General features: G+C 33.9%; 1 protein-coding gene and 1 long non-coding RNA gene across 9 annotated transcripts in view; both read left to right on the plus strand.

The window, feature by feature from the left end:
• The window catches only part of BmMET2 (juvenile hormone resistence protein II), a 50,028-nt gene extending 38,253 nt beyond the window's left edge, over positions 1-11,775 (plus strand). For 6 of the 8 annotated variants that reach the window (XM_089728663.1, XM_089728671.1, XM_089728668.1 and 3 more), the window contains 8 exons: positions 2,648-2,805; positions 2,969-3,156; positions 4,259-4,427; positions 4,995-5,226; positions 6,669-6,910; positions 6,990-7,881; positions 8,052-8,125; positions 8,206-11,775. In XM_089728663.1, the coding sequence (XP_089584789.1) occupies positions 2,648-2,805; positions 2,969-3,156; positions 4,259-4,427; positions 4,995-5,226; positions 6,669-6,910; positions 6,990-7,881; positions 8,052-8,125; positions 8,206-8,271 (2,021 nt within the window). In that variant the 3' untranslated portion in view covers positions 8,272-11,775. The remainder of the gene's footprint in view (positions 1-2,647; positions 2,806-2,968; positions 3,157-4,258; positions 4,428-4,994; positions 5,227-6,668; positions 6,911-6,989; positions 7,882-8,051; positions 8,126-8,205) is intronic. The other 2 variants (XM_089728649.1, XM_028176349.2) reach the window with 1 other exon arrangement.
• Positions 1-11,779, plus strand: part of LOC149503485 (uncharacterized) — a 222,868-nt gene that overhangs the window by 108,524 nt on the left and 102,565 nt on the right. The window lies entirely within an intron of this gene.

Consider the following 11,779-nt stretch of genomic DNA (forward strand, 5'->3'; position numbering starts at 1 on the left):
ATCAAGAATCCAAGAATGATTACAAATGTTAAATGTAGGTGTGAAATACTTGCATTCTTAATAATCTGATGATAGGCGTTTAATGGCACCTTTATAAATTCAGTATGAAACAGCAATTATTTTATTCAGCTGTGCAGATTATTTTTTGTAAAAAAAACTACTGTTTTCAAGCGGTATGTCATAGAAATTTTATGCGATACATTCCGAGTAATATTTTATAAAGTAATATTCAGTGATGAATTCTGACATGCCATTCAAATAAATTAATTTACGGCCGCCGCCTAACGAATATTGTATGGTTTAAAAGGAATTAATTTGTATGATTGTTGCAATAGCAACAAAACTGCATTTAGACATAAGTACGTACGTATTATACTAGCGCAAAGTGCAGATCTATTCTTAGCTGTGGCTCAGATTTGTGTCATTTCTGCGTGAGCAGGAACATGACTTCTCCATCCTCAAACAATTGTTAATTATAACAAGATTTTTTTTAAATATCAACACAAGGTAAACAAAAAAAAATACAACGTTAGCACGGTTGATGTTTGAATTGATAAATACTTTATTTCGTTTTTCAAATTTGTACAAACTACACTGACCTATATATCTGTGCATGTTTTGATCATAACCTTATGCACTTAGATAACTCGCACCGCGTTGCATATTACTGCATGTCTCGAATTATAAACAGAATGAGTCAACTAGATATTTGCGTAGCAAAAAATCTAAATTGCTATAAAGATAACTTTTTATTTTATTTTCGAAGTAGGTAGGTCATATTAAGTGGCTATCGGAACACCGCTATCTGAACTACACCGCCCACAAGGAGACACGAAGTCCCTATAACAACATTTACTTTCGAATCAATTCCACGATGATGGAATAGCAACGTATAAAAAAAAAACAGCATAAAATATAATTTGCCTAATTACTAGCGGAAGGGCGTCTTGTGAGCCCATACGGGTAAGTACCCGGCTTATTTATGGTGCGAATCATTAATTCCTTCCGGCTTGAAGGGTGGATACAACCTTTATGCTATAGAACTGAGATTTAGACCTCCATATCTCAAGGTGGATGGTTTCATTTACGTTTTTGTTGTCTACGGAACATAAGATAAATAATAGAACATAAATAAAGAACCGTATCGCATGAATTTGTTGTAGCCGATTATGATTGTGGATCGTCATGACGATCTAGGTCTCGAGCGACAGTAAATTTATGAAGTCGACGTCGGAACGTCACTTCGCTACACGATAACCCTCTTATCGTGACCACCACTAAGTATCTTCCCGGCTCAAGTAGCAGTCGACTACTGTTGACGATGGATGGGCCTAATCCACTCTAAGGGCCGTTAGACTGTTTTGGTTCTAAAACTAAAACTAGCCATAACACAGGTCACACCATCTTGGTGAAGCAGAAAAGGCTACCCAGACAATAGCTATACCGTCATCCGGAAAAAAACGCGACAATAATATATATATCTATATAGCACTACAGTATTACTTAGTATTCTTCTTCTTCTCCATCGCTCCCTCATTGCTGAGGATCGTGACTCCGTTTTAGCCTGTCTACTGTCAGCCTCCATCGGTTCCGGTCAGTTGCCTGGTGTAGTGCAGCGCTAAGTGGTCCGCTGGTTTGCTCGGAGATCTGGTCGGACCAACGTTTGGGGCTCCGGCCTCTAGGACGTTTTCCTTCTACTTTCCCAGTGACCATCAGACGTTCCAAGTTGTCTACACCTCTGCGGGCAACGTGGCCAAAGTAGCGCATTATGCGTTGCAGACAGGTGGCAGACAGGCGTTGAGCGTTCTCCATTTTAAGCTGATGTAGGACCGAGATGTTCGTGCGGTGGGCTGTCCATGGAATCCTTAATAGGCGGCGCCAGCACCACATTTCAAAAGCATCAACTCTGTTTCGGTCAGCTGCTTTTATGGTCCATGTTTCTGCTCCATAGAGAGCGATTGGAAAGACCAGTGAGTGCACAAGATGTATTTTGGTCCTATTCGAAATATTACGATCTTTCCAAACTTTGCTCAACTGCGTCATAGCTGTTTTAGCCATTCCAATTCGTCGGCGTATTTCAGGCTCACAGCTCCCCTTATCCGTGATCACAGAACCAAGAACTAATTAATACTAATCACTTAGTATTAATTAGTCTAAAATGTGGCATGCTTATTTTTATATAGACAAGTTTGCAATATCCCTTATTTTTAGACATTTAGTATCATAGAGGAAAAAGTAAGTATGTACTCGTATCAATATCAGTAGTATTATAGTATATTGTAGTATTATAGTAATATATTATATTATAGTATTATACACAGTATTATACACTATTAATATACTATTAACTATTTAAAAAGTAATAAAGAAAAAAAACTAAAAAATAAAATAAAAATCATAATTTATAATTGAACTATGTCAAAATGTTCGTATTCTATTTAAAATATTATTTTAGGACATAGATAATAATATGTATATTTAAGATATAAATTATAGTGAAAAAAATACTACGCTCTATGTTTATAGCAAGTATGTATTAAATACATAAAAAAAAATTAAATCAGCCTTTTAATATAATCAAAAATATCATAAAACTAACAGAAAATAAATTAATTTCGATGTCGAATAATTTTATTGTTTTTCGCAGTTTTCTGCAACAAGATGGTGCATACGAATCCCGATTTCAACCCGGAGTTCACCGACGCCGTGCTGAAATTATTCAACGGATTTTTGATTACTACTACATATAGAGGCATAATTGTCGTGGTGTCAAAAAATGTACACCAATACTTGGGTTTCCCCGAGGTGAGAAGCGTATTGTTAATTTTAGTAATGTAACGTTTTCATTAAAACTGTTATATGAAGCATTAAAATATTCAATTATCTTCAATATAATTTTGGCACAATCGTTTAATAGCCAAGAGACCAACATTGATGCCATTAAAACACCATTTCTTTATGCATTCAGCTTGACCTCCTGGGGCAGAACCTGGTGAATCTGACTCATCCGAGAGATCGCCAAATGCTGCTTGAGAAGCTGAAGCCAAGAAGCCAAGTTTTAGGACCAAACGGAGAGCTGTTGATTCCAAATGAGCCCGATGGTGTTTACAAAGTTGTTGAGGGGTTGCGTCGAGAAAAAAGAAGCTTCACCATCAGGTAAAAAAGAAGGCCAAATTTGTTATGAACACTCCCGAATTAGACATATACTGTATGAATTTTTATATGGTCTTTTTTACTATTACATTTTTTCAATATTTTATTTATTAAATAATTAAGTATATTCGGTTTTCACTCGACCACTTTTACGTTTTAATTTCACGTTTTTTTTTTAAGCTGTTGCATAGATTTTATCGCTGGCCTTGAGCACGGCTTGAGAAAGGAATCGTGAAATTCCGTAACGAAAAAAACCTTCCACCCCTCACTACGCCTACTATGTAGCTCGCGTTCTACACATTCACACGTTGCGCTTGTGTAGTGTTTATAGTAAGAGGTCTAAGCACCGATTTATGTACTATCAAAATATGTGATATAATTTCGTGGGTAACACAACAATAGCGCGATTCAGCTTTTGCGTCAAGCGCCATCTATCGGCGACAAACGGAATTATAAAATAGAAAATTATATCACATTACAATGCGTTGGGCGTGCCATTTTCTATCGCTTAGTCGAAGAATTTTATTACTACTCCTACTACTCATTCAGTGATTGGAGTGGCATTAAAAATAAACTAGCTAAACCGTTGATTCTGGGCGAATGAGAATTAGAACTAGCATCCAAAGGCGTGTCTCTATCCCATGTAGCGCCCTCTAGTGAGTGCGCAGTCAAAATGGAATACTCACAATGTAGCAGATTCATTGAAAGTTAGCCCACTGAGTTTCTCGCCGGATCTTATTTTATTGTTGTTTTCATATTAAATTATTATTGTCGATTTATAATTGCATAAGTTGATAAAAAATGCTATGCAATAGCTTTACCGCGGCAGTCTCCGAGTGCCACACGTCTTTTTTTTTTGACGTTATAATATTTTCGGAACTATGAAAACCGACGACAACCATGATTATAAGAAATTTCAGATATAATATAATATAAATATGATGATTGAAAACGCGAAATTAAACTGTAAAAGTATTTAATTACTAAACACTGTAATTTTAAACTCAAACTTATAATTTCGTTTCACACCCTAACTAGTTCTTGCTTAATAAATTGTTCGAGTTTAGAATTTACGGAAAATTCGAAGTCGTCATATTACATGCAGGTTGAAGAAGCAGGGACCACGTTCCGAACCAGCGCAGTATGTAATGTGCCACATCGAAGGCTCATTCAGGAAGGCGGACGGTGCCAACCACACACTTAGCCGCTGTTGTCAGGTGGTGCGTCGCACTCGTACACGTGGCGAAGCTCCTGAATGCAGCGGAAACGATATAGTAAGTTTTGTTGAAGTGCTTTTTTAATTAATTTTTGGATCGAAGTTCCTTGCGACAGGCTTGGAAGAGATAGGGATTTTGCTGCGCGACCGAACTGTAAAAAATGTGATAGTAAAACCGTAAGAAAAAGTCCGTGGAATAAAACCGTTAAATGAGACGTGCGCAGGCGCGGCAGTCTTATACACAAGCGAGTAGTGTATATTTTGTAATTATTTCTATTTCTATGTAATTTTATGTTGTCAAACAAAAATAAAGGGACATATTTTGTTATTTTAATTTTAATTGATAATTTGAATTACGATTTATTTTTTATTTTACGTAATATATTATTTCCTAAAAAAATCAATTTCCTAAATACTTTCCTGAACTTAAATAAAAACTAATCAGCAAAATTTAAGAGAAAAATCAAGAAAACTTACATAAAATTGAGCACGATATTTTTTTTGCAAATTGTGTCGATTCTACATTAGCCGAAGGAACTTAGTTCGTACCTGGTGTCCCACGACACCACATCTTTTTTAAACAACATTGTTTTTGGTAGTACATTTTTTTACCTGTAAATTTCAGGTGTTCATTGGCGTCGTGCGTCCGTCAGTCGAAACCTTCCATTCAGAGAGCCGAATGGAATCGTTTTGTATGGAGTACCGCACTCGCCACTCTGTCGATGGGCAGATCGTCCAATGCGAACAACGTATCTCGTTGGTCACCGGCTATATGACCCACGAAGTCAAGGGCGTTAATGCCATGAATTTTATGCATCGCGATGACGTGCGCTGGGTCGCCACAGCTCTACGAGATAGTAAGTCCGGCTGGTATTAACTAATGCAAGAAATCGAAGGTTTGATATAAAAACCGGCCAAAGTCATTTCGGATCTTCTGCTACTTTTTCGTTGAACAAGAAAGTTATTTCAAGATATTTATTAATCTTAAAATGAGATAGTCTTATCTAAGCATGTATCATTTAATTCCGTCGAATTCAGGATCACAGGTCAAAGTCTTAGTACAATTAAAACTACTTATCTAAAAGGCGATCAAGAACAAATCACGTATTTTTTCTAACTCACATATTAGAAATCTAATATATTTAGGTTTCAGAAAACTTCACCTACAGAAAACTCCTCAGTCGTCTTCCGACTTGTTACTTCCGGGTGATCCCAAATAATAATTGTCAAATTAGAATACGTATATTCTCAAGTCGTTTTATTTGGTACATTTCTATGCATGCAGTGAATTGCAGTCAGCGTGTCTGCACAGTCTTCCTACAAGCGAAAATTATCGAAGCATTACGCGAATTCTTTTAAATGAAATTAACTTTACTAACAAGAAGGAATCTAAGATAATTGATAGCATTAACTGAGTTTAATTTAATTTAAAATCTACAGCAATGAGAATGATCAAAATCAATCTTTATTTCATTAAGGAAATGTCAATTGCTTAAAGACAATATTATTTTTACATATACTCGTACATGTATATATTTGTTTAACAAAATCTGCTTAGGAAGCTAAACGAACGCATCAAATAAATATAATCCGACAAATTCGAGAACTAATAGATACATAGAATCTAAAAAACAGGACGGGTGGACGGGCCGTCAGTAACAAATTAAAAAAAACTATTCAAATGCGACTTTATTTTCGAGAATTCCATAAGTTCACTGCTTCATGTTTAGATATATGGATATATAAAACTTCGCCCGCTTGAACTGCACTTTTAATTGGTTGGGTAGACATCCCTCCTGCTCGGCAGTGAGATGAAAGATAAGCCTATAATTTTTCCTAGGGTTCAAATCAAATCAAATCCTTTGAAAACAGCAGCATTTATCTAATTTTTTTTTTTATTTAATTATTTCGAAATGAGTTGATGTTGTAAAAATGAGATTTATGACATTTTCATTGCTTTATATTAATTAAACTTTAACAGTTTAAGATTGGATTTTGAAACAACATATTACTTTGTATGTCAAAGCGATTTTACTAGTTAACAATTACTTTAACTTTACTAAGCTTTACTGTACTTAAAAAATATCATTTATCTTAGAACATTTACAAAATAATTTAAAATAACTTACTTTAAGGCAAAGCGAATTGAATACATTAAGAGAATTCGTCGCTTAAAAACACTTAATTACTTACTTTTTTTTTTTAATGTTTCAATGGAAGTCGAAATTAATCTAAATGGAATATTTAAGGAAACGTTTTAAATAATCGCTGTGTTTTTAAGCGTAACATTTGTTTTTAGTGTATGATCAACATCGATTGTTCGGAGAGTCCTGTTACCGTCTGATCACCAAAAATGGTCAATTCATTTACATGAGGACACGTGGCCATCTTGATATTGAAAAAGACTCTAAGGCCGTAACCACTTTTGTTTGCACAAACACCGTTATTGGAGAAGAGGAGGGAAAGCGTTTGATCAAAATGATGAAAAAAAGGATCGCCTTATTGACAAAAACGAATGACAAGCTCCTCAAATATGATGAGGTAAGTTTTAAGTTTTAATCATTTTAAACTAAATAACAAGGTCAGTAAAATAATTTCAACACTAACGTTTGAATTAAAGAATGTAATTGAAACGTTTCAGGGTACTTCAAATCAATTGGTTCCAGTCGAAGATCCCAAGCAGCTTGTGAACGTCGTGTTACATATGGTCACAGATTTGCCAACATCAAAGCCAGGCATAGCTTTGAAACAAAAAAATCCTGCTTCTCCATCTCATAACTTGAGCATAATTCCACCAAAGAAAGAGCGTATTGTAAGTGGGGTGGAAAAAATTTACACCATTTTCAAAAACATGACGGGTAATACCCCTCCAGTACAGCAGACGCCAACTTGGACAGTGGATGAACCACAAGATGCTATTTTGGATATTAATATGATAAACCAGCCATTATTTGCGACTGAGAATTCTTCTCGTATCCAAGAAATTGATGAATCGAACACGTTTGAAATTTTCGATATGCCTTCGACATCGACCGCTTTATGCCAAGTGGAACCAAACTACTTTGAAGAAGGGCAGCTAAATGTCACATCTAACAATTTGATGTTTTCCGAAGCAGTGGCCGTCGAACAATATAATCCCGAATTTGGATTGACGGCTACTTCACCTGACGTAACATATCATGATTACTTAAATGAACAGGAAAATGAGATTACATTGGATGACTTCATATTTCCTGAATTAATTGACGAGCCACAGGGAATACAGAGTCCTACTCAAATTAAATACCATTTGGTAATCGATTCTGAGCAAGATTTAAACGAAGCTTTCCAACAAGCGAACAAAAATTCTGCTGCGAACCTGGAATCTGAGCTCAACAAAATTGGCATGAAGCGTCCAAATAACTTTTCTGAAGTAGCTTCAAGTAACAAGAAAATATCTAACCCCAACATCGCTGCTGAGAACGCCTTCTCCAGTGAATTTGCGTGTCTCGAAAGTTTCTTGGACGATGTCAGTAAGTAAATTTTTTTACAAATATAGTATAGTACATGTGTGTGTAGTCTCATAATTTGATAAAAGCCTCTTTTGCTTACTTTCACTTGCCTCAATCAAATTACAAAATGTTACTCACTTTCGCCCAAAATAGTCTGAAAATAATCGATAATTAAACTCCTGTTTTTTCAGCTCTGAACACTCAGATTGAAACGGCCATTAAATCCTTGGAGCAAACCATCGATCCTAGTTTCCCGGAATTGTTGGTGGGTACACGAACTTTATTAAAATGTCTAATCAAAAAGTGAGCTTTTTTGAAATGTTGAAAACGTATTTATTTTTTCAGATTTCATCCGAGGTTCAAGAAATTCTTGGCAAAATAGAAGAGGAACAGAAAAACCAACAACAATAAATATCAACCTTTTAAACCTTTCTAATATAAATGTCTATGTGTCGTGAGGTTTACCCAATGGAGAGTAGATAATTACGTCTAAAGTTTCATAGTAAGTTATTGGAATAATATCAAAAAGAAAATGCAATCAATTTCATTAGACTGCAATGCGAATTAATATATCTTTGTGTAACTACCATTGAAACATTATTGCTGATTTGAAATTTCCTTATTAGTTTCACGAACCTTCTAAATAGGTTTCTCAATATTTTCCGAAATAATTGTAGGATGTAGTTCATGTGTTTTTTGTCTCTGAATATCATGATTTATGTAACTTATACGAGTATTATTATGTTCACTGACATTACAGATTGGTGAATTCATTTAATTTAACTTATCCATTATGATGGTTTAACATTTTTTTGTCATCGTCTGAACTTTAGATACGTTTTTGTAGTTTTATTTTTTATTTAAGGATTTTATTATCAGTTACGTACAATTTTTATTGAAATCATAAATATATATTTCTTTGTTAACTAACCTAACTTAAATACTATTGGACAAATTAGAAAATTAAAACGTGGTTCGCCACATGAGCTTATAATAATATTCCTAAATATATAATATTTCTTTGGAGAAATTCAAAAATTCATATTTTAAATACAAAAAAATTAAGTTAAAAAAACTTTAAGGTATAAAAAAAATCTCTACCAAAGTCCTCTACCAAACCTAGTCTTTATATTCGTATCTTTTGTGAAAACGACACGTACAAAATCAAAGCAAACCAAATAGTCTTGAAACACTTAAGATAATTTTAAACCTAGGTTTTTAATTTACTTTTTGTAAGACTGAGTAAATTTTATTTGTTGGGATTTACATCTTTACTGTATTGTGTAAGTCGCTCAGCATTTCATGTTATTTTTTAAATAAGTGTCCCATTATCCTTTTTCCGTTTATTTTATTTTTATGTACGTACAAAATACTCAATGCATGATTAAAATTTGCGGATCAATACGTCAAATGTTGATTATCATTAAATATGTTAACTAACGTTTTGACATAATATGTAGCGATATGTACACAAATTCCGTAGACACTTCGAAATTATCAATTTTATTCCAATGTATAACTATATACTACATACATATTAATTATTGTCTAGATATAGTCTTTTGAGTGAAAGATCTTTTGTCAAAGAAGGTGGTTTTTGTTGAGATTTTCTGATGATGGATTTTTGAGGGTAGGTTATTAAAAAGCATGGATTTTGGAACGTCAAACGAGAACGGATTAATTTTAATGTATTGTCGCGATGAAAAATCACGTTTCTATTGTAATAATCCTTAATATAGGATATCACCAGAAAAAATCAGAGTAAGTCTATTAGGCGAAACCTTTTTTCTGTGCTAAGCTCACTATCTAGTACTAACGTTGTTAGCGACCGCCGATAGATGTCTCTCTTGGCTACAGAGCCAAACACTCAAGAACCATATCAGTTAAGATATAGGACTATGATAGTGATTGAGAATTTTCGCTAACTACTGTACCCTTATGGGAATTCGCTATCAGAATATTCCATAAATATGTTAATTTGTGATTTGTATCCGAGTGTAATTAATTGTTTTCTACACATGTTTCTGGCACTAATGATACAGTGACAAACTTAAATCATGCTGTGGAACGTATTATTAGTTTGTCTCTAAACTTCATCGCGACATTTTAGGCTAAGTTTTGATTAATTTTACAGTTAAATCATATTAATTTGTAGCTATTAAAAACTTCAGTGATCTTTATTGTATCGCACCGTGACCGATCATAGAACAGGGGGAAACCAAGAATTTCATGTAACATTAAATGAACAAATGATTCTTAGCTATAAGTATGCCATAATCTGTTGGTAGTAGTTATATTATCTTAATATTAATTGATGTTAGATGCTCCAAGCGTACTTGTAGCGGTGAGCGTAAGATTCTTTTCATATTCTTTTTTATTAATTTTGCTTAAAAAGTAAAATATATATTTTTTTTCTACGTCCAGATTGCCAAAGGTAAAGATGACTAATATGTTTTTAAAACCCCTAGAAATGTTTGTACGACTGAAGATAAAGGCCTAAACCTTGAAACATCCATAGAGTTCAATCAACCGTTCATTAAATTTACATTTATAAATAACGAAAATAAAATTATTCGCATTCATACTGTCAGACGTAGTATATTGACGACTATTAATACCGAGATAACATATGTACGTTCGTAGGGGACGTACTTTGTATTCATGAGCAGAGTTCTGGTGCCAATAATGCAGAATGTTCTGCCAACAGCATTAAGCTTTTATATAATTGTTGAATCTAATCAGACTGAAGTTACTATAGATTAGTTTTTTTTTATATATATACTTTTAAAGCCGACAGACTGCATAGATAACAACACTTTGACAATAGCAATCGTTTATTGGATAAAACATATCCAGGGCCGCTTTCTCGTATACGGACCGGCGAATATTATTAGGAAGGTTACTTTTATACATAATTTAAACAAACGTTAGCCACACTTAAAAAGAGAACGCCGTCGCATTCCCGAATGCATCTATATAATTGAATATGCAATTTCGAAAAGGGCACATGTCGCATATTTTGTCAAATATGTTTTTTCAAACATGTAGTTTTGAGGCTTACCTACACCCATTTTATAATAATTCCAGTAATTTTCAATTACTAATTAACACTAAAATATATCTCAAAAGTTAATATTTTAAATTTTACAGAGCTTTAGAATAAATAATCAGTGTTTTTTCATTTCCTGAACATTTTACATTTTCAGAGATGTGCCCTTTTCGAAATTGAATATTCAATTCACTCTTTTTGTAAATCGTTTAGAACATGAAAAACGATTTGGAACATGTAGAATTAAATAACTACACCAATCTGTTTTATTTCTTGGAAAATTTAAACATTTAGTCTCACGGTGTATGTACGATGTTCGAGTAGCACAACGTCGACGATATGTCGTCATCGTGTCGGTGAATGTAAAAGCTCCTTTACGGGTGTAGAATAGCGTGTCGTAAAGTGTAACATAAGACGTTCAGTGCGTTACAATAGTGCACCTAAAATCAATTTAGTCAATGTTTGTAAAACTTCCTGTTAAATACATATTTATCTCAAAACACACATAACTACTTTGGTTCAAGGCCTTAGGATCGCGATGTTTGAGCTGCGTTCAGACAGGGTCGGTTGTTAAAATTATGTTTAAAAGAAACCTTACCCTGTACACATGATTATAAGGTAAATTTCGCCTTCACAAAAATTGGCGCTTCCGACTTTGTGATTTCTTGATGCAATGTATCTATGTTAACGAAACCTGGAATTCCTGTCATCATATCATAAATAGGATTACAGTCAATAGTTGTCGACGCTGTCAAAGATCATGTTAATAACAATCTTTTTGTCACCAGCTTGTTATCTGTGTAAGTTTTTTTTTATTTCTTATTAATCTGTATTTATGTCTAGTAATTAAATAAATAATATATACACATG

Source organism: Bombyx mandarina, chromosome 01 (genome assembly GCF_030267445.1).
Source record: "Bombyx mandarina strain Sakado chromosome 01, ASM3026744v2".
NCBI lineage: Eukaryota > Metazoa > Arthropoda > Insecta > Lepidoptera > Bombycidae > Bombyx > Bombyx mandarina.